At 51.6% G+C, this 24,070-nt stretch overlaps 1 protein-coding gene across 17 annotated transcripts in view; it reads right to left on the bottom strand.

Moving 5' to 3' along the window:
* HP1BP3 (heterochromatin protein 1 binding protein 3) overlaps window positions 1-24,070 on the bottom strand; it is an 82,475-nt gene that overhangs the window by 39,949 nt on the left and 18,456 nt on the right. For 9 of the 17 annotated variants that reach the window (XR_012155590.2, XM_073316975.2, XM_073316978.2 and 6 more), the window contains 2 exons: window positions 20,898-21,096; window positions 20,306-20,408 (listed from right to left, as the gene is read on the bottom strand). Coding sequence is in view for 16 of the 17 variants with exons in the window: in XM_073316975.2 (XP_073173076.1) it covers window positions 20,306-20,408; window positions 20,898-20,993 (199 nt within the window). In the remaining variant the exon portion in view is untranslated. The remainder of the gene's footprint in view (window positions 1-20,305; window positions 20,409-20,897; window positions 21,097-24,070) is intronic. The other 8 variants (XM_073316987.2, XM_073316982.2, XM_073316985.2 and 5 more) reach the window with 4 other exon arrangements.

Raw genomic sequence — 24,070 nt, forward strand, 5'->3', positions numbered from 1 at the left:
GTGGAAAAGTTTTTGCCTAGACTGAGATGATCTCTGGCATCCTTGCACACCTTTTAATACTGAAGAGACACTGTCAGTTAAAATTTGACAACATTTAGATACATCAAAACAAGTTTTTGGAAAACTTGAAATCAATATAAACGTACCCATCAGTTCTTTTGTTTTCAAGAATAGGTTTGATCATGACCAACTAATGTTTCAAAAACATCAATCTTTGTTTATACTAAACAGTGGCACTGAACATTTAGGTAACATGTTAACATTTTTAAACTAGGTTTCAGAGTAACAGCCGTGTTAGTCCGTATTCGCAAAAAGAAAAGGATATAATGTCTGCTGCAGTTTCTACGGTATGCATCCGATGAAGTGAGCTGTAGCTCACGAAAGCTCATGCTCAAATAAATTGGTTAGTCTCTAAGGTGCCACAAGTACTCCTTTTCTTTTTCTTTTTAAACTAGTCATGCATGATTCTAGACAGGGCCCGAGAGTTTACAGAAGTGTTGGCAACTGCCTTTGTCTAACACATAGGGATGAAAACCAATGTCAGAAACCAACATTCTAAGAAAATGAACGCAAATAGTTGAGTGCATGCCTTATAGGCTAGACAACCCATCAAATAAAACTCCAAATTAATGATATCTTGACTTTAGTAAAGCTTTTGATATTATCTTGCATGACCTTCTCATAAACAAACTAGGAAAATGCAACCTAGATAGAGCTACTATAAGGTGAGTGAAAAACTGGTTGGAAAACCTTTCCCAAAGAGTAGTTATTAGTGGTTCACAGTCATGCTGGAAGGGCATAACAAATGGGGTCCTGCAGGGATCAGTTCTGGGTCCGGTTCTGCTCAATATCTTCATCAACGATTTAGATAATGGCTTAGAGAGTACACTTATAAAGTTTGCACACAATACCAAGCTGGGAGGGGTTGCAAGTGCTTTGGAAGATAGGATTAAAATTCAAAATGATCTGAACAAACTGGAGAAATGATCTGAAGTAAATAAGATAAAATTCAATAAGGACATATGCAAAGTACTCCATTTAGGAAGGAACAAATCAGTTGCACACAAACAAAATGGGAAATGACTGCCCAGCAAAGAGTACTGCGGAAAGAGTATCGGGGGGTCATAAGCTAAATATAGAATATTAGGGTTGGAAGAGACCTCAGGAGGTCATCTAGTCCAACCCCCTGCTCAAAGCAGGACCAACACCAACTAAACCATATCAGCCAAGGCTTTGTCAAGACGGGCCTTAAAAACCTCTAAGGATGGAGATTCCACCACCTCCCTAGGTAACCCATTCCAGTGCTTCACCACCCTCCTAGTGAAATAGTGTTTCCTAATATCCAACCTAGACCTCTCCCACTGCAACTTGAGACCATTGCTTCTTGTTCCGTCATCTGCCACCACTGAGAACAGCCTAGCTCCATCCTCTTTGGTACCCCTCTTCAGGTAATTGAAAGCTGCTATCAAATCCCCCCTCACTCTTCTCTTCTGCAGACTAAATAACCCCAGTTCCCTCAGCCTCTCCTTGTAAGTCATGTGCCCCAGACCCCTAATTATTTTCATTGCCCTCTGCTGGACTCTCTCCAATTTGTCCACATCCCTTCTGTAGTGGAGGGGACCAAAACTGGACACAATACTCCAGGTGTAGCCTCACTAGTGCCGAACAAAGACGAATAATCACTTTCCTCCATCTGCTGGCAATGCTCACACTAATACAGCCCAATATGCCATTGGCCTTCTTAGCAACAAGAGTACACTGCTGACTCATATCCGTTTTCTCATCCACTGTAATCCCTAGGTCCTTTTCTGCAGAACTACTGCTTAGCCAGCCGGTTCCCAGCCTGTAGCGGTGCATGGGATTCTTCCTTCTGAAGTACAGAACTCTACACTTGTCCTTGTTGAACCTCATCAGATTTCTTTTGGCCCAATCCTCCAACTTGTCTAGGTCACTCTGGACCCTATCCCTACTCTCCAGCATATCTAACTCTCCCCCAGTTTAGTGGCATCTGCGAATTTGCTGAGGGTGAAATTAATCCATTATTTCAACTGTCCATTCGTTGATGGAAAGCCCCTAACCTACTCTAGTTACTCTATGTGCTATGGAAAGCCATCTTCCCTCTCCCTTTAAGAAGTGTGCTCAAGTGACTTTCTGCTGGGCATATTTTTCTTTTAAATTTTGTGAATTAAAAATATCAATTCTAATGCTGCATTAACAACTATTTTTGCTTTAATTTCCTTTCTGCCATAAGAAAGAGGGTAAAAGGAATCAGTGGGATTAATTGAATATGATATCCAAGAATAACATTGCCAAGAAATTCAGCAGAGGTGGTATGATCAGAGATGCAACGTAAATCAATCTTACAAAGAGGTTGTGTGATGGGGCAGCTGCCCCTCACTGGCTAACCAAGGGTTAATAGCAGCCCTTGAGTGGCTGTGCAGAACCCAGCCAACCAGAGGAAGGCTTAGAAGCAGCTAATCAGGGCCAGGCTGGGCCCTATAAGAAGGGCTGCAGGGCAGAGAGTAACTTAGTCTCTCTCTGGAGACTGAGGGAGAAGAGCTGGCTGCCTGCCTGCCTGCAGAGAGAGAAGTGCCTGAGACAGAGCAGTGCTGGGCAGGGTCAGGGGTGTAAGCGCAGCTCCAGCCTGGCTGGCTCCCAGACGGAGGCCTTGATACAGGGGCCAAGTAGGTGCTGGGACTATGGGGAAGTGGCCCAGGTAAAGCAGGTAGCGACAGAGGGGAAGGAGAGGCAGTGAGCGGCTGCCAGCTATAGGGTCCCTGCATTGGGGGCCAGAGTAGTGGGCAGGCCTTGCCCCCACCCCCTCTTTTGCCCCACTGGCTGCTGAAGGAGGTGGTCAGCCAAAGGACTGCAGTTTGTCCCTGAGCGAGAGGCTGGACTAGGGGCTGCAGTTTGCCATTGCAATGAGAGGCTAGGCAAAGGACTGCTGGTTCCCCCCAGAGGCAGGGAGACAACGGAGTTGGGGCACAGCTGGAGGGCCGTGCCCTGAAGAGGATGCCGTGGTCCGGGAGTGACGTGGGTCCCCAGAGTACAACGTGTTACACCTTGCTAAACTGCACAGACCATCAACAGAAAAAAGCAGACAAAGAGGAAGTTACTCACCTTGTGCAGTAATGATGGTTCTTCAAGATGTGTCCCCCTATGGGTGCTCCACTTTAGGTGTCTGTGTGCCCATGCATCTCTCATTGGAAATTTTTGGTAGCAGTGTCCCGCTGAGCCCGCGCATGTGCTCTCCCTCTCTCGTGGTCTGCCTTGAGGCTATTTAGCACTGCACAGGCGAACCCCCCTCACTTCCTTCTCTACCACAGAGCCCTATAGAGAACTCCAAAGTAGAGGGGAGGAAGGCGGGTTGTGGAGCACCCACAGGGACACACAACTCGAAGAACCATAGTTACTGCACAAGGTGAGTAACTCCTCTTCTTCGAGTAGTGTCCCTATGGGTGCTCCACTTTAGGTGACTCTGGAGCAGTACCCACCACTGGAGGCTGGGACTTCGGAGTGGAGTCTTTTACTACAGAGAGTACTGTGGAGTTGAAGATGGTGTCAGCGGCCAAATCTTCAGTGATTGCATAAATGTTCTGCGAAAGTATGGACAGAGGCCCCAATCATTGCTCTATAGATTGGGGAGAAAGGGGTATCCCTATGGAATGTGATTGAGGTAGGAACTGATCTCATGGAGTGCGTATGGATGGAAGCAAGTTGCGTCCTTGCTAAGTGATTAATGCAACTAGAGACCCATTTGGATAGTCTTTGACGAGATATCACAGAGCTTTTGGATCTTTCAGTGGATGAAAGGAAGAATTTAGGGGATTTCCTTAAGTCCTTAGTCCTGTCCAAGTAGAATGCTAATGTCCTTCTAATATCTAGCATATGCACAATTGGTCTCCCAGTTGTCACAAATGTGGTTTTGGGAAAAAACAGGGAGATGGATCTGTTGATTCACATGGAAAATGCAGAAAAAGTAGGGAGAAACTTGGGATATGGCCTTAGAGTTTTTTATTTTATTTTATTTATTTATTTTTGTAAAGACAAAGGTTATGAATGATGGGTGTGCCATCAGGGCGACTATTTCTCCTATGTGCCTAGCTGAGGTGATGGCAATTAGAAATGCTGTCATCATGGACAGGTATAAAGAGAGAACAAGTTGCCTTGGACTCGGAGGGAGGTCTAATCCAAGCCCTGAGAAGTAGATTAAAGTCCCAGGCTGCAGAGGGTGGTGTCACATGGGGGAAGAGAGTCCCAATACCCTTAAAGAGTCTACACATTAGTGGTTGAGCAAACTCCAAGTGGGAAGCCATTTTCACCTTGAGACGTACCTTAAGGGAGCTGAGTGAGAGTTTAAAATGTAGTGCAAAATAAGAGGGAGAAAAGAGGAGGTTGGGTCTGTCCATTTGGAATGGTACAAACTTGGAGTCGTTTCCATTTTGTAGATGGCTATGTGGAGTGGTCAACTTGTGGTTGTATTGCAACATGTGTTTCAGCTTATCAGAGCATTCTGCTTCTAAGCCTTGGAACAAAGAAAGATCCAAGCCTGGAGGTGGAGGACCCATGGGTTGGGGTGAAGGGTCAGCCCATTGTTTTCAGAGACCGGGTGAGGAACAGGCTGACGTCAGAGGAACAGGAGGGCATATTGCCATCTGTGTCAGGTAAGGGAGCCAGACTTGTCATAGTCAAGAGGGGCAATCACAATAACTCGTTGCATTTTCAACAGAATCTTCAATAGGGTAGGAAACTGGGGAAAGACATACAAGTGGGCCCTGTCCGCTGGGAAGACGAGGGCAACTGTCAGTGAATGTTTCCCCGAAGGGTGGCTATATCTTGCAGCACCTGTGAATTCAATATACACTCATTGTCGTGAGAAAATTCCAACTGAGACTGTTGGTTATCCCCTTCTGTATCCCTCATAGACAGACAGCTGAGAGGAGCACATTGTGAGGGGTGTATCAGTTCCAAAGTTTAAATGCTGTCTTGCAAAGGGAGGGAGATCTGGCAGCTCCTTGGCAGTTTATACAAAACATACAGGTCACATTAAGTCCATCATAACCTTTGTGTGTTGTTTTATGATGAAAGGCAGAGTTTGTGCACAGGCACTCCTGACAGTCCCGAGCCCCAAAAGAGTGATATGGAAAGTCATTTCTGTGGAAGGCCATTTGTCTTGAACCTTGCTGTTGTGTAGCTGAGCTCCACAGCATATTAGGGAGACATGGGTCCCAGGGTGGTGAAAGTGGCTAGTGAGAGGAGCGTTCTCGCTTGTACTGCATCAGGTTGATGCTGATAAAGTCCAGTCACTGTACCGGGGTCAGTATGCCACTACAATGAAGTGAACCTTGGAGACTACCCTGTGTGGAGCAGTCTGTACCTATAATGATCCTGCCCCAAAGGTAAGCAGTAGGAAATCTCCTGTACGATGGTTGTATTGAGATATGGAAGTAGGCACCCTGTGATTTCTAGCCCCGAACTTAATCTCTTTGCTCTAGAGCTGGTCCTATCTACTGTGAAGTAAGGTAAGGTGACTTCTGAGTGGCATGACAGGTATATAGATGGCAGCTGATGCTGTAAGGTATCATTGTTCAGGCCCCTGACCAGCTCCTCAAAGTGCTTATAAGAGGCAGTTTGAGAAATCATGGACTGGGGTGCAGACTGTTCTCACTTTTGAGCCCTGAGCCTCTTACACTGTGGCTCATAACAGCACAGAGATGGTGAATATTGAGAAGATTGTGATCTGTGGTGTGGTTGAGAGGTATATCTTCTCTTCTGTTCACAGTGTAGATTCCTAAGGAGCGTAGTGCAGTCTGAGAATCCTTCAGGATGTGGAGAGAAAATCTGTCTTCTCCGCAAAGAGTTTGGCCCTTCATATTGGAAGTCTGTAGCTCTTTGGGCAATCTAGAGAGGTGTAGCGAACAAACAAAAAAAAACCCCACAACCCACCTCAGTACCACTGTCATGGAGACTGGGCGGGCAGCTGTAACAGCTACATCCAGTGGTGTCTCTAGGACCCGTCTGGCTATCAACTGACCTTCTCTAAGAATGGTCTGAATCTATTCTGTTTGTAAAAAGAAAAGGAGTAATTGTGGCACCTTAGAGACTCACCAATTTATTTGAGCATAAGCTTTCGTGAGCTCACTGGATCCGATGAAGTGAGCTGTAGCTCACGAAAGCTTATGCTCAAATTGGTTAGTCTCTAAGGTGCCACAAATACTCCTTTTCTTTTTGCGAATACAGACTAACACGGCTGCTACTCTGAAACCTGTTCTTTTTGTGTTTCCAGTAATGTTTCAGAAACATCCTAGGTTACCCAAGATTAACAAAATTGTTTTCGCCATGACAGTTTGGTAATTTATGATTCTAAACAGTAATGTTGTTGATGAACACGCCATCTTGCGAAACCTGATCATATGGAGTTGACTTGGCATTATGTTGCTTGCTTCATGCATTAACCACATCCACTATGATGCAGTTGGGTTGCAGATGTTGAAAACTAAGTCTGCCTCTTTGGATAGAGATGTAGGGTTGTTTTTATTTACACTCTGTTGCTGGTTGGTGCGATGGAAGCTGGCTCTGCCAGATGATTTTGGTAGGATCTAGAATCAGCTCATTAATTGGGAGGACAGTTCTAGAGGAGAAGGTAGTGTGCAGAATTTCCACCAACTTGTGATGTGTATCTGCCACCTCCTGTAAGGGAATCTGCAGCTCGTCTGCCACCTTCTTGGTAAGATCCAGAAAGTTCTTAAATCTTCACCTAGTGATGAAGGGTGGGCAGCACAGTCTCATCTGGGAGAGATGAGGAGAATTGTGCTGAAGAGGAAGCTACCTCTTCAGGTGTGGGTTCCCCCCTTCCTTCCTGTTCTGAAAAAGCTCTCTCCTGCCCTGGCTCAGGTGCCAGGCTGTAGCAAACCATCAGGTGGACTCTCCCTGAGGGACACCAGAGACGGTCGCATCATGTGTGTATATGCCTGAAGAGTTACAATATGGCCTTGGGAGGGAGAGGCAGGAAGGCAGGCATGGGCGTGATGGAATTGGGGATGACCCTTGTAGTGTGGTGGTGGGCCACCTTGAGGGGCTAGGGAATGACCTCCTCCTGGCCAGTGTCAGATTAGTCAATGGTTAAGGGTGCCGCTGACTGGGGTATTGGCAGTATACAGCCCAGTTCTAAGAGCGATTCTGGGTGCCGGGATGTGCTAGATAGTGGGATCCTGGTACCAAGTAATGGGGATTGTGGTTCTTCCCCAATCATCAGGTCTCCAGGGTACCAGAGCTCACGCAGTACCATGGGTTCATTTGGTACCAGAGAAGGGTCCGTGGTACATTGTCAGTATTGATAGTTGGGCAGAGCACTCCCTAAATGAGAGTTTTGCCCAGTACAAAAAGTTTGTTGGTGCCACTTTTTTAGAGACAGCATGGTAATTGTCTCTCCCTGGGTACTGAGGCCACAGGTCTCCAGAGTATCAGAGTACCTGTGTTACCATGGGCTCATCCGGAACTCCAGAGGAGTGTCTGTAGTCGGTATCAATGGTTGGGAAGGTGCAAAACACTTCCTAGATGGGAGTTTTGTTGCATCTGGTACCAAAGGGTTTCTCTATGCTGCTCTTTTAGGGATGGTACGGTAACTGTCCCTCCGCTTCTCTGTGTTGCTCTTTTAGAGATGGTATGGTAACCAGTGCAGTAGTTGCCCAGAGTAGAGCTCAGAGCAGCACAAAGCTTACAGAAGTCCCTTGTCAGTGGGAGAGCAGAGCTCAGACCAGGGCAGAGCTCACAGCAGAAGGTTCCTCTGCTGGTATTGTCCTACGAGGTGGCCGCACTGGGGAACACCCCTCAGGCTGGCTAGTTGCTCGGAGAAGCCTTTCCAGGGGGAGTCTGCTGGTGACTTCTCTCTCTTCTCCTCTTCACCACTTGACCCCTTTTGAAGTGAAGGCTGCGGGGTCAACACCCACCAGAGTCCCCTGCAGACTGAAGTGTTTTCTCTATAGGGAGGAATTTTCTCTTTTCTTTTTAAACCAAAGGAATAAAATAAAATAAAACAAAATAAAAACACTTGCCTGAGTACTTTTAGGGAGACCACGAGGGAGGGAGAGCACACGCACGGGCTCAACAGGACACTGCTGCCAAAAATCTCCGATTAGAGGTGCAGGGGCACACAGACACCTGAAGCGGAGCACCCATAGGGACACTACTCGAAGAAGAATGTCCAGTTAAGTCATTCAGCACCCTGTCTACACACAGTTCATCAGTTCCCCTTCTCAATCTCAAACTGCCTTCCTTCCACCAATGAAAGCCACATATCTCTACTTTCACCCTGAACAACCAACAGGCAATCATAACAGATCATGCTTATTGGTTATATGTTCATTCAATGCAGTAAAGCCACAAGTCTATACTAATTATAAAACACATTTAGTTTGTATGTGGTGTGACAGGGTCGAGCCAGATGGCTATAGGAGAGTAATAGAAGGCAGATATATTAGCCCCAGGGTCAGTAGGTCCCTTTTCCCTGGGTAAAGTAACAGGGATGGTTCCAGAACAATCAGAAACCTTCTGGAGACAATTAAGACAGGCTGATTAGAACACCTGCAGCCAATCAAGAAGCTGCTAGAATCATAGAATATCAGGGTTGGAAGGGACTTCAGGAGGTCATCTAGTCCAACCCCCTGCTCAAAGCAGGACCGATCCCCAATTAAATCATCCCAGTCAGGGCTTTGTCAAGCCTGACCTTAAAAACTTCTAAGGAAGGAGATTCCACCACCTCCCTAGGTAATGCATTCCAGTGTTTCACCACCCTCCTAGTGAAAAACTTTTTCTTAATATCCAACCTAAATCTCCCACACTGCAACTTGAGACCATTACTCCTTGTTCTGTCATCTGCTACCACTAAGAACAGTCTAGAGCCATCCTCTTTGGAACCCCCTTTCAGGTAGTTGAAAGCAGCTATCAAATCCCCCCTCATTCTTCTCTTCCGTAGACTAAACATCCCCAGTTCCCTCAGCCTCTCCTCATAAGTCATATGTTCCAGTTCCCTAATCATTTTTGTTGCCCTCCGCTGGACTCTTTCCAATTTTTCCACATCGTTCTTGTAGTATGGGGCCCAAAACTGGACACAGTACTCCAGATGAGGCCTCACCAGTGTTGAATAGAGGGGAACGATCACGTCCCTCGATCTGCTGGCTATGCCCCTACTTATACATCCCAAAATGCCATTGGCCTTCTTGGCAACAAGGGCACACTGTTGACTCATATCCAGCTTCTCATCCACTGTAACCCCCAGGTCCTTTTCTGCAGAACTGCTGCCTAGCCATTCGGTCCCTAGTCTGTAGCAGTGCATTGGATTCTTCCGTCCTAAGTGCAGGACTCTGCACTTGACCTTGTTGAACCTCATCAGATTTCTTTTGGTCCAATCCTCCAATTTGTCTAGGTCCCTCTGTATCCTATCCCTACCCTCCAGTGTATCTACCTCTCCTCCCAGTTTAGTGTCATCTGCAAACTTGCTGAGGGTGCAATCCACACCAATCCTCCAGATCATTTATGAAGATATTGAGCAAAACCGGCCCCAGGACTGACCCTTGGGGCACTCCTCTTGATACCGGCTGCCAACTAGACATGGAGCCATTGATCACTACCCATTGAGCCCGATAATCTAGCAAGTTTTCTATCCACCTTATAGTCCATTCATCCAGCCCATACTTCTTTAACTTGCTGGCAAGAATACTGTGGGAGACAGTGTCAAAATCTATTAAGGCAGGCTTATCAGGGCACCTGGGTTTTAAAAAGGAGCCCACTTCAGTTTGTGGTGTGCGTGTGAGGAGCTGGGAGCAAGAGGCACTAGGAGCGGAGAGTGAGAATGCGGACTGTTGGAGGACTGAAGTGTACAAGCATTATCAGACACCAGGAGGAAGGTCCCATAGTGAGGATAAAGAAGTTGTTGGGAGGAGGCCATGGGGAAGTAGCGCAGGGAGTTGTAACTGTCACAGAGCTGTTCCAGGAGGCACTCTAGACAGCTGCATTCCACAGGGCCCTGGGCTGGAACCCGGAGTAGAGGGCGAGCCCGGGTTCCCCCCAAATCCTCCCAACTCCTGGTCAGACACAGGAGTCGTCGACCTGGACTGTGGGTTCAGAAAAATGGCCAATCTGAGGGCTGCTGTGAAGCTCCAAGGCGAGCAAATCCACCAATAAGTGCAAGACCCACCAAGGTAGAGCAGGAACTTTGTCACAACTGGTGTTGGAAGTGGGATCTGGTGTCCACAGCGCAGCGGAAGGAGGAGGGCTTTTGGAAGGAAGGAAAAAGAAAAAAAAAAAAAAAAAGGGAGGTGATCAAGGCAGAGGTAAAAAGGATGTTGGAACTGGGAGTCATCGAAGAGTCCCATAGTCCGTGATCAAGCCCGACTGTGTTGGTGCCCAAACTCGATGGTACCCCTAGGTTTTGTAATGACTTTCGCCGGCTGAATGAGAGAACCAAATTGGATGCATACCCCATATCGATGAGTTAGTTGACCGCCTCGGCAATGCCTGATTTTTGACCACCCTTGATTTAACAAAGGGATACTGGCAGATTCCCCTTGCCAAAGATGCGAAAGAACAGACTGCATTCTCTACACCAGACGGTCTGTTTCAATATACTGTTCTTCCTTTTGGACTGCATGGGCACCTGCCACCTTCCAGCGTCTTATGGACAAGCTCCTACGGCCCCATACCAGTTATGCAGTGGCATACCTGGATGATGTGATTATTCACACCCCCGACTGGGATACCCACTTAGGAAAAGTGGAAGCGGTTCTGGACACGCTAAGACAGGCTGGCCTCACAGCCAACCCAGCCAAGTGTCCTATAGGACTAGCCGAGGCTAAATACCTTAGCTACATTGGAGGAAGGGGCATGGTCAAGCCCCAACTAAACAAACTAGAGGCTATCCAAAATTGGCCCCGGCCAAATTGGAAAAAGCAAGTCTGGGCATTCCTGGGTGTAGTGGGGTACTACCGACGATTTATTCCCCATTTTGCTACCAGAGTGAGCCCCCTGATGGACCTGATAAAAGCCCGGGGTCCAGACATGGTGAAGTGGACAGATGCCACAGAGAAAGCATTAATGGATTTACAGACAGCCCTCTGCAGTAACCCCATGCTTATAGCCTCAGACTTCAACAAAGAATTCATTTTACAAACAGAGGCATCTGAAGTAGGATTGGAAGCTGTCCTATTGCAGCTGGTCGGAGATGAAGAACACCCAATCCTCTACTGCAGCAGGAAATCCTGAGAGAGCAGAAGTATGCCGTGGTTGAAAGAGAGTGCCTAGCTGTGAAATGGGCCATGGAAACACTACATTATTACTTTCTGGGACAACGGTTTACCCTTGTGACCAAACTTGCACCCCTCCAGTGGATGCAGCGAAATAAAGAGAAGAACGCAAGGGTGACCAGATGGTTCCTGTCCCTACAACCTTTCCAATTCACCATACACCACCGGGCTGGAAGCCACCATGGCAATGCAGATAGCTTGTCACAAGTACACTGCCAAGTTGCCCAACCCCGCAGTGTTGAGTGGTGGTGGGGGGGGAGGGTGATGAGGAAGAGATATGTGACAGGGTCAGACCACATGGCTATAGGAGAGTAAATTTTTTTTTTTGAAGCAGAAAAAAATTTTATTTGTGTAACACTTACAAAGATCACCAAAAAGGATAAAGCAAAACTATGCAACAAAACAAAAGCAAACGCAAGGTATAACACAGCAGCCTTCAGGAGGGAGAAGTGTTCAGGCTAGCCTGGGCCCAGAGCGGGGGGCTTCCTCGACACTCGCGGTCTTCCACCCTCCTGAGTTACCTGGTGGCCTAGAGCGGGGGGGGGGGGGGTTACCTAGTGCCACACCCAGCGTCACCGATTATTCCTCTCCTGAGAGTGCCCGACAAGATGGGCACGGCTGCGGGGTGGGCAGACGTACACCCACGTGTGATAGGACCCCTCCTAGGTGACAGTAATGATGGTATCCACAGAGGCAACGGCTGGGGCCTCTCGCTCTTCCCCTCAATGAAACGGTCAGATGGAGGGAACCGGACGGGGTCACCGAGCAGAGAACCTCTGACAGCGCCCACCGCTCCTCGAAGGCGTCAAGGGAGTTGGTGGACGCCGCCCAGAGGAACTCCTCCCGGATACGAGAATGTACTGAGGATCGGAAAACGGCCCTACAGTCGCAGGCCGCTTCATTGGCCAGCCTCCCCTCTCTGGTTTTATAGATGGCTGTTTTAGCTAGGGCTAGGAGGAGGTTAACCAGGAGATCCCGCGACTTTGTGGGGCCACGGATGGGAAGTGTGTAGATAAAAATGTGAGGAGAAAAGTGTAGCCAAAAGTATAATAAAATATTCGTGAGGAGCCGGAAAAGGGGCTGCAGCCTGGCACAATCTAAACATACGCGTGCCAGGGTTTCCCTCACGTTACAAAAAGGGCAAGTATCCAGGATGGGGGTGAACCGGGTCAAAAACACGGCTGTGTTCACAGCTCCATGAAGGAGCCGCCAACTAATGTCCCCGACGGGCTTCGGGACCAAGGTGGAATACATGCTGGCCCAGCGGGGCTGCTCACCCTCCAAAGGTGGCAGGAGGTCCCGCCACTTTGTATCCGGGTGCGACACCAGGGTGTGGGCGTGAAGGGTGTGAAGCGTGAGCGTGTATAGATGTTTCCGTGGAGTGATTTGGAAGCTGACCGGCTGCAGTTCATGCAGCCGGCTCGCAGTGAGAGGGTGAGGGGGTTTGTTGGGATCTACGGGGTAGAGGCCCAATTTAAAGGGCCTGGGGTAGAGGGTGGGCGGGGTGCGCCCTCATGCAGGGCTCGGGTGAGATAAGCCTGAGCAGCGGGAGTCAAGGTGGCCTTCACCTCCTGAAGTACGAGCCGGGGGGTACAAGGCCTGGAGAGCCCCATGCGCCGAGTGAGCGTCAGGGGATCCAGCCAGTCTCCCCGGTCATAGTCCAGGAGGTCTCCGACTCTCGTGACTTCCGCCAGGACCAAACTCTGGCGCACTGAGCGGGACTCCGCCACCTGCAGACGAAGCTGGGGGTTGTGTAGCAGGGGCTCCGCGAGGAGATCTGCTCCCACAGTGGCCGCCACGGACCTGGTCGTTGAAAACATTTTCCAGGTCTGGAGGAGGTCTTGGTAGAAGACCGGCAGCCCAGAGAGGTCTCACGGAAAACCTCTTGGACAGAGATAGAAGAGCTGCCAGTCGTATTGGAGTCCTTGGAAGCGGCACAGGAAGGCGGGCGCTAGTATGCCCGTAGTTTGACGTGGAGCACTATAAAGGAGCCTCTGCAGGGCCTGGAGGCAGAAGACATGGACCTGAGTGTGCAGACATTTCAGGCCCTGCCCTCCCTCCTCCAGGGGTAGATGGAGAACCCCTGCAGGGGCCCAGTGCATTCCTGACCAAAAGAACGCCAGAATCGATGACCGGAGGTTGGTCAGGAAACCCGGGGCCGGGACCAGGGTGTTGAGCCAGTAGCAGAGGATGGACAGGACTAGCTGATTAAGCACCAGTGCTCTCCCTCGGAGAGAGAGACATCGGAGTAGCCTCGTCCATTTCCGGAGCCGCTCTATCACCCCGCATTCTAAATTTTGCCACTTCTCCGGCGGAGAAGGGTGCGTGGCAGAAAGGTAAACGCCTAGATAGAGCAGTGGACCCATGCTCCACCGGATGGTCTGAAGCGCAGGTGGGAGGGAGCTCACCCGCCGCCAGTCCCGCACCGCCAAGCCAGAGCTCTTGGCCCCATTGACTTGGGTGGAGGAGGCTGCCGAATAGATGGCCTGGCAAGCCTCCACCCGTGCCAAGTTGCCCGGGTCCTGGACCACGAGGAGCACGTCATTGGCGTACGCCTACAGGACCAGCCGCAGCTCCGGCTCCCGCAGCACCAATCCTGTCAACCTCCTTCGGAGGAGACAGAGGAAGGGCTCGATTGCCATAGCGTACAGCTGGCCCGAGAGGGGGCACCCCTGCCATACTCCTCACCCGAATCTGACCGGTTCGGTCAGGGTCCAGTTGAGCCTAACCAGACACTCCGCGGAAGCGTACAGCACTCGGAGAAAACTCACAAACTGAGGTCCGAATCCAAACGCCTGCAGTGCCCAGGAGGTACCCATGGTCCACTCTATCGAAAGCCTTCTCCTGATCAAGAGACAGGACGGCGAAAGACAGACAGTCTCTACGCCCGAGTTCCAAAAGGTCTCTGACTAGAAATAGGTTGTCAAAAATGCTGCGGCCTAGGATAGTATAGGTCTGGTGTGGGTGGATCACGGACCCTAGCCACAGCGAGATTGCTTTCGCTACAATTTTGTAGTCCGTGCTAAGATGGGAAGCCAATTTCGTAAATCACGGAGGTCCCCCTTCGTCAGCAACTGCTCGCCTGCACGAAAGAGGGAGGACCCCGCCGTGCAAAGACTCGGCCCAGACAGTGGCTAGGTCTGGGCCAAGGATGTCCCAGAACGCGCAGTAGAACTCCACGGTCAGCCCGTCCATGCCCAGAGATTTATTGGTGGGCATGTGACAGAGGACTTCCGAGAACTCGGCCAGGGTGAGAGGCAGCTCTAGTCGATCTCGGTCTCCCACGCTGACCGTGGAGAGTTCCTCCCAGAGCACCCTGCAAGCTCCAGGATCGGTCGGATCCGGGGAGAAAAGGCTTGTGTAGAAGTCACGGGCCCTCCCACCCATCTCCACCGGATCCATGAGGGGGGTGCCTTCTTCTGCTAGAAGGCAGGTGATGTGTTTCTTGGCCCCCCCTCGTTTTCTCCAGGGCGTAGAAGAAACGGGAGCCGCAATCTATCTCCCAAAGGAGGTGGATGCGAGATTGAACAAAGGCACCTTGGGCGCGATGGTCCTCGAGGACCCGGAGCTCCGCCCGCTTCTTCCGGCACGCTCCGCAGAGGAACGGGTCCTCGGGGCTAGCGGCCAGACGCCTCGCCATCTCTAAGACCTCCTGTTCCAACTGCTCTATCGCTGCATTTCTCCATCGGCTGGTGCCCCGGGTGTAGTCACGGCAGAAGAGCTTGGCACGCACCTTCCCTAGATTCCACCATCGCCGCGCCGAGGGAAAGGCACGTCGCTGCTCTCGCCAGGCCAGCCAAAACTCCCGGAAGGACATCACAAAGTCCTCATCCTTCAACAGGCTGTTAAAATGCCAATAGGCCAGCCCCGGCCTCTCTGCACGGAGGGAGGCTGTTATGGTGGCTAGATGATGGTCGGAAAATGGGTCTGGCCGAATGTTGGAGGAGTGGGCTTGTGAAAGACGGAAACGGGATAAATAAATACGGTCCAACCAAGAGTGGTGTGACCGATGGGCCTCCACCCGGACAAAGGTGAACGTGGAAGTGTCATCTGGGTGGTGGTCACGCCAGACGTCCACTAGGGAGTGATGTTCGACTATTTCTCTGAGAATGTTTGTGGCGGCCGGGCTCAGCTCGGCCCCTGAGCGGTCCTGCTCCTTGAGGGTGGTGTTAAAGTCCCCTCCCAGGACTAGGCACTCGTGAGAATCTAGGGTGCTGAGGAAGTCGGACACCCGCTGATAGAATTGCGGCCGCTTCGGGCTCATTGTCGGGGCATAGATGTTAACGAGGTTGACCACAAGCCCCTCCATACGGACTCGGAAATGCAGCAGGTGGCCTGGCACAGCCTCAGTGACCCCTAGCATCTCGGGCCGTAGGTTGGGGGAGAACAGGGTCACCACTCCAGCTTGTTGAATCATGAAGTGGCTAAAGTAGACCCCGTCCGCCCGCTCCAGCTGCCCTCGGCGGTCGGATCCGTATGGGTCTCCTGCGGGAAAACCACAGAGTACCCCCTTCCTGAAGGTAAGAGAGCACCTGGGACCTGCGGAGAGCCATCCTACAGCCCCTTGTGTTCAAAGTTGCAATAATGAGAGGCGTCATGCGGAGGGCTGGGGGTTCCTTGTTGGCGGGGGTGTTTGCGGCCCCCCGGCGGGTCGCGCAACAATCCGTGACCCATCCCGTAAGTGAGTAAATCATCACGGAAGTTGTGGCCCACCCGTAGGCAGCGGCACCGTGCCTTCCTTTCATAGAATCCCTCTACCCTCCTTTATAAGGGCCCTTGTGGCCTGGAGGATTTGATCAAAGTCCCCCCATAGCTGGAGAGCTAGCTGTACCCTGTTGCGGGAGCCACGGATGTCTTCTAAAAACTCCCTTAACGCTTTTCGCAGCTTAAGGTGGCGGGGGGGGGGGGGTGAAGGGGGTGCGATATCCTGGTTATTCCCTGGTGGGGCTCTTGGTGCAGCCTCGTGGTCCACTGAGGTGGGCAGGCAGGGTGCAGACAGGTCTGACAGGCTAAAGTTATTAGGTCCATCTCAAGCCTTGGGGTAGAAGGAGACGGCGGAGGAAAAATTGCAGCTCCTAATGGGTTGCGGCAGGAAAATGCAAAGGCTGCCCCTTGCGGGGGGATCCGCAAAAAAAGGGAAAGAAATAACCCCAAGGGCGGCAATAGCATTGCAGGAGGAGGTGGATTGGGCAGGGACAGGGACGGGGGTGGGGGCAGAGGCGAGGCTCTGGGCTTCGGGAGGCAAGCAGCTAAGAGGTGGCGCCTCCCGAACAGATTTGAGGGTTAAGGGGGTGGGGAGGGGGCTCCCAGTGATGCTAGGCGCAGGCTCCATGGTGGATTTGGCAGCCACAGCAACAGGTGGTGGACTACCTTCTGTAGGGTGCCCACCTGGGAAGGCGGTTAGGGAGAGGGAGCATGGGCAAGGGGGACTGGGGTGAGGTTGCCCAGATCAAGGCCAGCTGGTAGAAGGCGATCCTTTCCCTGGGTGACTGGGGTCAAGCCTAGGGCCTCCATCTCCTCAAACATGGAGAACAGGTCATCTTCTGCCATCCCGGGGGGCTCCCCTCTGGCACCCACTATGACAGTCGCTTTGGGGTTCGTGGGGGGTTCGGGTGATATTCGGGCAGAAGGGGCTTCCTCAGGGGTCTCGGAGGGGAGATCCTACCTTCCAATGTTATTTTGTCCTGTCCCCCACCCCCGGACACTGGTGGATGGATCTCACTCGGCATAGCGGAAGGCTCAGTATCAGTGCCTCCCTTCCTGGTCTTCTGGGGGGCCTCCGCATCGGATGGGTGCAGTGGAGCTCAAACCTTCCGCTTGCCTCGCTTCCCCTGGACTAGGGTCCAGCCCTCCATAGCATCGTCTGGAGGCTGTTTAGCAGGGGTTGTGTCGGGGGCAGGGCAGAGGCAATGATTCAGGGACTCGGGGGGGGGGGGGGGGTTCTCCTTGGGGCGGGCCCTCTCTTATGCCCAGTAATATCTTTGCTGCACCCTCCTCCATAGGCTCTGCAAGATTGTTAATAGCAAGGGCGGGGTTCCCTCGCTCGTCTGGGCATTGTAGGAGAGGTGTCTCTTGGGTCCGGGCGGGAGCAGCGGTGGATCGAGCAGGAGGAAAGGTGGTTTCAGGTGCTGGGCAGCCAGGGGCGTCGGCAACGATGGAGCCGATGTCCTGCCGGGTCTCGGGTGCCCCTCCCCGCCGGGCCAAGGGGCAGTCTCTTCGGACATGCCCCACTGATCGGCAGAGGTAGCACCGGGCCTCTCCCGTGGAGTAGTAGACCCGATAGCGGGCTCCCTGGTAGGGGACTAGAAAAGACCCCTCGAGTGCCTCTCCCATCATGCGCCACCGGTGGCGGTAGAAGCTGCACTTGCCGGCAGAATGAGAGGACGTGACGGAGGGTGGGGTCCTTGCAGCCCAATGGGAGAGGGCTGATGACAGAGACAGGTTTCCCCAGGGTGGAGAGAGCAGGTAACAGGGCTGCACTGGGTAGAAAAGGAGGGACGGAGGTCAGGACTAGGCGGACACCCAAGTCCTCTAGTGGCTCCAGGGGGACGAACACTCCCCCCACACCCAGGCCCTTCTCTACCGCCTCCTGGGTGGCAGCCTCAGATGCTAAGAAAAAGAGGACCTTCCCGTACATTTTGGAGGCCGCCACAATAGCCGTGGGTCCTACCACCCTCACCAACACCTGCACGTATGTCTCCACATGGGGCAAGGCGGGCACAGGAGGCAACGGATGCTGTGCTTCCTGGTCATGGTGGGAAAGGGGCCCCGGCCGGTATTGATGGTAGCGGAGGCGGTGGGTGGGCAAGATGATGAGGTGGCAGGTGGGGGGGGGCGGGGGCTGCCACCGCCCGGGCATATGCCCTGGGGGCCAGGGGAGGGACGCTCGCAGAGCTAGTGGAGGGAACAGCGGGGAGGGACGCCATAGTCGATGACGAGGCCACAGTGGTGGGGGCAGCCCCTGCCATGGAGGGCCTGGTGGTTGTAGCGGGGCCCTTTCCCTTCTTCACACCCTGGCCTTTCTGGCTAACTGGGGGGGGGGGGCTTTCCTAGAATCTTGGGGGGGCGGTGGGCATATCAGCGGCAGTAGTCGCCCCGGTGCCTCCTGCTGCCAATGCTCCAGCGGGGGCGGTGGCAGGTGTTTTGGCAGCAGCGGTTGGGGGGGAAGCTTGGGGGTTGGGCAGGGGGGTAGGTGGGGGAGGGGCAGCTGAGGTTGTTAGAGGGACCTCACCCCTCTCATTCCCCGCCATCGTGAGCGGGGAGAGACAGGGCGACATCAGAAGGAAGAGGGGGAGGGGGAAGCAGATTAACCACTTCTCCCTGTTGGGCTGCAGGTGGGGGGGTGGGGTGGGGGGCAAATGGGTCGGACTGGACAGGGGAAGGAAACAGGAGTTGGGGTCAGGTAGTAGGGGCAAACTGTGGGGTGGACAGTTCGGGGGGGGTGGGGGTGGGGGAGGGGGACGTGGACCCACGCGCATTTGTCCAAAAAGTCTCGTTTGGTTGGCTGTCATTTCTGGCCCGGACGGTGAGATCAGGGAAGCAGCTGAATCCAGAAGCATATGGCAAGTTGCCATCAGGGACGGACGGCGGGGGGGCCATGACGGTTGTAGTAGTGTTGGGGGGGGCAATGATGGATCAGGGGGCAGCTCCGTGCCACCCCCCTGCGCCCCTACAAACGCAGTTAAGACACAAACTCCCCCCAAACGAGAGTACAGTTCAAAAGTTACCCAGTCTTACGGCCCCCTCCACGATGGTTCGCAGCTTCCCTGGGCACTCTCTCTGTCGACTGTCTTCTCTCCCGGGCTTTGTGGAACACTCGAGAAATGCCAAGCGGATAAGAAGAAAAAAATAACCTGTCGGCCAATTACGGGTCCACAAAAACAGCAAACGGCTGGGTCTGGGGGATTCCACTATCCTCCTCCGGGGAGCGGGTCAGCAGTCCTCCCCCCACCCCTCCGGGGGTTTCAGCTGGAGCAGTAGCAGCGTCCGAGGGCAGGCGTGGGGGGGCTGGCAGCTAGCCCCAGCACTCGAACAGCAGCAGAAAAACAGCAAAAAAAAACAAAACGAAGGAAAAGCGTCTGGCCCGGTCTGGGTGGGAAGCTGAGACGGGGCAAAAAGTAAGAAAAGCTCAGGCCAGGGGGCTTTAGGAGAGTAACAGAAGGCAGATATATTAGCCCCAGGCTAACTAGGTCCCTTTTCTCTGGGTAAGGGAGCAGGGAAGGTTCCAGAACAATCAGGAACCTTCTGGAGACAATTAAGACAGGCTGATTAGAACATCTGCAGCCAATCAAGAAGCTGCTAGAATCAATTAAGGCAGGCTAATCAGGGCACCTGGGTTTTAAAAAAAGAGCTCACTTCAGTTTGTGGCGTATGTGTGAGGAGCTGAGAGTGAGAACGGGGAGTCCTGTTGGAGGACTGAGGTGTACAAGCATTATCAGACACCAGGAGGAAGGTCCTATGGTGAGGACAAAGCAGGTGTTGGGAGGAGGCCATGGGGAAGTAGCCCAGGGAGTTGTAGCTGTTGCAGAACTGTTCCAGGAGGCATTCTAGACAGCTGCATTCCACAGGGCCCTGGGCTGGAACCTGGAGTAGAGGGCGGGCCCGGGTTCCCCCCAAATCCTCCCACCTCCTGGTTAGACACAGGAGTCGTCGACCTGGACGGTGGGTTCAGAAAAACTGCAAATCTGAGGGCTGTCATGAAGCTCCAAGGAGAACAAATCCACCAATAAGCGCAAGACCCACCAAGGTGGAGCAGGAACTTTGTCACAGTGGTTTCGTACTGGTGCATGTAAGTAAGTGAGGTATGGTTTCAGATTGCAAATGATAGCTGCAAGACATAAAACTTTTAAACTACAAAAAAAAAAAAAAAAAAGGCAAATGAATAGGAGTTCTTTGTTAGTGACTGCTCTAAACTTGGTACTAATATCTATGTAGGAGTTACAGAACTGAAGTCTGTGTTGGTGTACACATTGGTAACTCAGCATACAATTATCATTTCATTTTACCTGGCTTGGCCTCCTCACCTTCAGCAGGTTTGCTTTTGGGAGGAGTTTCCCGAGCAGAAGAATTCACAGCACGACGGATCGGCATGGTGTCGTCTTCAACCTTCTTTAAGAAACAGAATAAGAAAGTCAAGCATATATGAGAAAGAGCCTAAGAAAGTTCCTGAAATGGGTCTAAAGCAGAGTATTAGAAGCTACTGGAAGAAGTGTGTGGAGAAATTTTACAGGCAAGATCTGATGCAATCAGCTTTCTAAACTTACAGGTAAAACCCAAACCAGCTTCTCTGAAGCACATTAGGAGACAAAATAGTTTCACATTTTTTAATCCCAGTTTACAATTTACTAGAGAGAATCTTTTCATTCCAATTCAGTTAAATGAGGAGAGCATTTGAGGATTCTGGCAAACTGGACACATCTCAGGGAAATCAGGGGAGGAGAGAGGAGGGGAGGGGAGGAAGCATGCCTACAGGATTTTAATCAGGCTCTCAACCAAGTTTCCTACAAGCAGGGGAGGAAGAGTATAAAGTAACCCTCAGCAGGGCTGGAAGTCAAGGACTGATCCAAGGGCGAGCTTGGAGAATGGGTCAGACCCTACCTCACTTAACTTGTCCGTGTGGGTCAGCTGAGCTCCCGTTAACAATGGAAGCGCCTTATGATGTAAGGGTTCAGCTTCAGACAGATCAGTCGCCATTTAAATTAATTTCTAGCCCCAAGTGCAGGTAACACTGTGGAGCCCCAGGTTTTAACCACAAAGATTTTTCCTAATGGCTTTCACAGTGCAGTGAGGAGTCAACCTAAAGTACAGAAAAGATCTGGTATGATTAACAAAAAACAAAAAACAACCACTTCTATTAAACTAAAGATTTTTAAAAAATAAAAAAAAAATAAATTACAGTTTATATCAACACGACTGACAGTATATACTTCATGTTCAATAAAGATACCACAACATCACACACAAACTATTCTACAAAGCTAGGACAAAGGCGGAAGCCATAGCAGCAGTCTGTTATGTTAATGCACGTTCTAAGGGAAAAAGGAGACCACAAAGGAACAAGAAACATTCTAAAATAGAATCCCCACAATACACTATGCCTAAAGCACCAGTTGGCAAAAGGTAAAGCTTCAAGGTAACAGGGATGCCATTCACTTGGGCTAGAGCAGGACTTGAAAAAATTACCCACCTACCTACTAACCCAAGAATGAAGTCTATTAGACAGGAAAAAATATACCAGTGACCCAAGCTATACCCTTCCTAAGCCACACTCCTTAACATTTAGAAGGAATAAAACAGGCTTTCAAACAACTCAATTTACTAGGAAGATAATATACACTGATTTATTGGTGGCTATCACCCACTATAAATTAATACTTGGCAGCAGCATTCCCTCTAACGTTCAAGTGTACTGAATATCTGTCCAAGCTCAAGTTTAAGAGCCAGTGACCATAGTCTCTCCCACACCCTTCATCTTTTCCAGATTTATATTTACTCATTATCTCCTTCATTTCATATCTCACATTCACTATCAATTCCCCTCCATCACAGGATCCCATTCTCCCTCTGTACTATGGATAGCCTCATTCCCCTCCCACCACTAAAAGAGGGAATTGTTTTAACTTCTCCATTCCCTTCCCTTCCCCACCATCTCCTTTAAGAATACTCAAACCAACAATCAACAAAACCAGGGCTGAACCTCACTTCCACTTTCCTCATATACTGTTAAAGGAGCAGTAACACTTAGGCCTCTGTCCTCCCTTCACGTCCAGAGAAATAGCCTAGCCGCACTTTGCCCATTTTCTATTTATGCTAGCAAGTAGGTTTCTCCACATCCTGAGTAGAGGATAAAAGGCTAAGTGCAGTAACTGCTTAAAAGACACTTCCCCCGCCCAAGAGTTTTGTACCACCCCGACTATGCTCTCACCCTTTTCTACTAACTTCTCATTACCACTCAAGGCCGCATAATGCAATCAACAATGAATATCATAGACCAGGGGTGGGAAAACTTTTTGGCCCGAGGGCCACATCTGGGTGGGGGAAATTGTATGCAGGGCCATGAATGTAGGGCTGGGGAAGGGGGTTGGAGTGTGCCTGCCGTGGCCCCTCGCTGCTCCCAGAAGCGGCCAGCATGTCCAGCAGTGGCTCCTGGGGATGGAGTGGGGCAGGTGGCTCTGCCACGCGCTGCCCTTGCCTGTAAGTACTACCCCCGAAGTTCCCATTGACTGCGGTTCCCTGTTCCCAGTCAATGGGAGCTGCGGAGGGTGGTGCCTGCAGGCAAAGGCAGCACATGGAGACCTCTGCCCCCCCCGTCCCCCGCAGGGACATAGTGCTGGCTGCTTCCGGGAGCGGCACAGGGCCAGGCCAGGCAGGGAGCCTGCCTTAGCCCCACTGTGCCATAGGGCTAGCAATCCTGCGGGCCAGACTGAAAGCCCAGATGGGCCGGATCCGGCCCGTGGGCTGTAGTTTGCCCTCCTGTCCTAGACAATTAAAAGGATTCTCTCTTTCACTAGAGCAGAGTTCTGCCTCCATCACATTCCCAAGCAACTCAACCTGGGTCTTCAACACAACACAGGTTACTTCTGAGGGTATTCTGTACCAAAAAATTAAAAATTCTGGAAGTTTTATTTGTCAATAAATAAATGCAGAGGCTCCAGCATGGCAGTTGGGAGCACAGGCCACTGGCTGCACGAAAATGTGAGATCACTCTGCAGCCCTCCCACACCCAGGACACAGACTCAGCGGTGAGGTTGCACCCGACCTTGACACAACACAAGGCCTGGGCCTGCCCCAGAAACACCCTGGGGCCCTGCCCCTCTCTGCCAGGTGTGGGACAGGCAGGCTTAACCAGGCAGGATCCAAGTGTGGAGGGGCTCAGTCTGGAGGGATCCAGGTATGAGGTGAGAGGATTCTGCGTGGGAAAATCTGGGTGCAGGCAGCTCAGTGGTCTAGATGCAGGTGGGATCTGGATGCACAGAGGTTCATTGTGTGTGTGGGGGGGGGGGGGTTTCCAGGTGCAGCGGTAATGGGACTCTGCAGGGGCTTCCAGGTGAAGCTGGTTGGGGCTCAGCAGAGAGATCTGGGTGCAGTCAGTTGGGGGTCAGTGGCATGGAGAGTCTAGACGTGGGGGCTCAGGGTGGGGGTTTGAGTGCAGGGATCTCAGTGGGGGTGCAGGGATGGGGGTCCAGAGGCAGGGTTGAGGTTCAGTGGGTTGGGGTTCAGGTATGGGGAGGCCTAGAGGGTTTGGATGTACTGGTTGAGGCTCGGCAGAGGTGTCTAGGTATGGGAGGTCTGGATGCACATGGGTTGAGTGGATGGGGGGTGGGGGGGGACAGCTCCCCGTACAGTGATCCCTCCACCCACAGCTGAGGAGTGATGGGGGCAGTAAGTAGGGGAGGATGCTGAGCTTCCTGCAGCTGGGGGAGGGTCTGACACAGCCCCAGCCACTCCTTGCAGGGAAAAGGAAGTCCTGTCCTCTGCTGCCTCAGCCCAGGCAGGAGGGTAGGAGTCACTGACAGGAGTGTCCCCAGCCCCACAGTGATTTACTCTGCCAGCTGCCTGAAATGATGTACCTGCACTGCTAGGGAGTAGTACATGACTCTTGCAGCTTTCCTGTCAGAAAGTCATTTTTCTGCAGGGAAGCAAAGAAATCTATGGGGTACATGAATTCTACGCATACGCAGTATTCCCTCAGGAGTAACAGATACACAAAGCAATACGAGCAACATTCATACAGACAAAACTGGTGGCAGTTGGGGGGGAGGGAGGACGTG

Source organism: Lepidochelys kempii, chromosome 18, assembly GCF_965140285.1.
Source record: "Lepidochelys kempii isolate rLepKem1 chromosome 18, rLepKem1.hap1, whole genome shotgun sequence".
In the NCBI taxonomy this organism is placed as follows: domain Eukaryota; kingdom Metazoa; phylum Chordata; order Testudines; family Cheloniidae; genus Lepidochelys; species Lepidochelys kempii.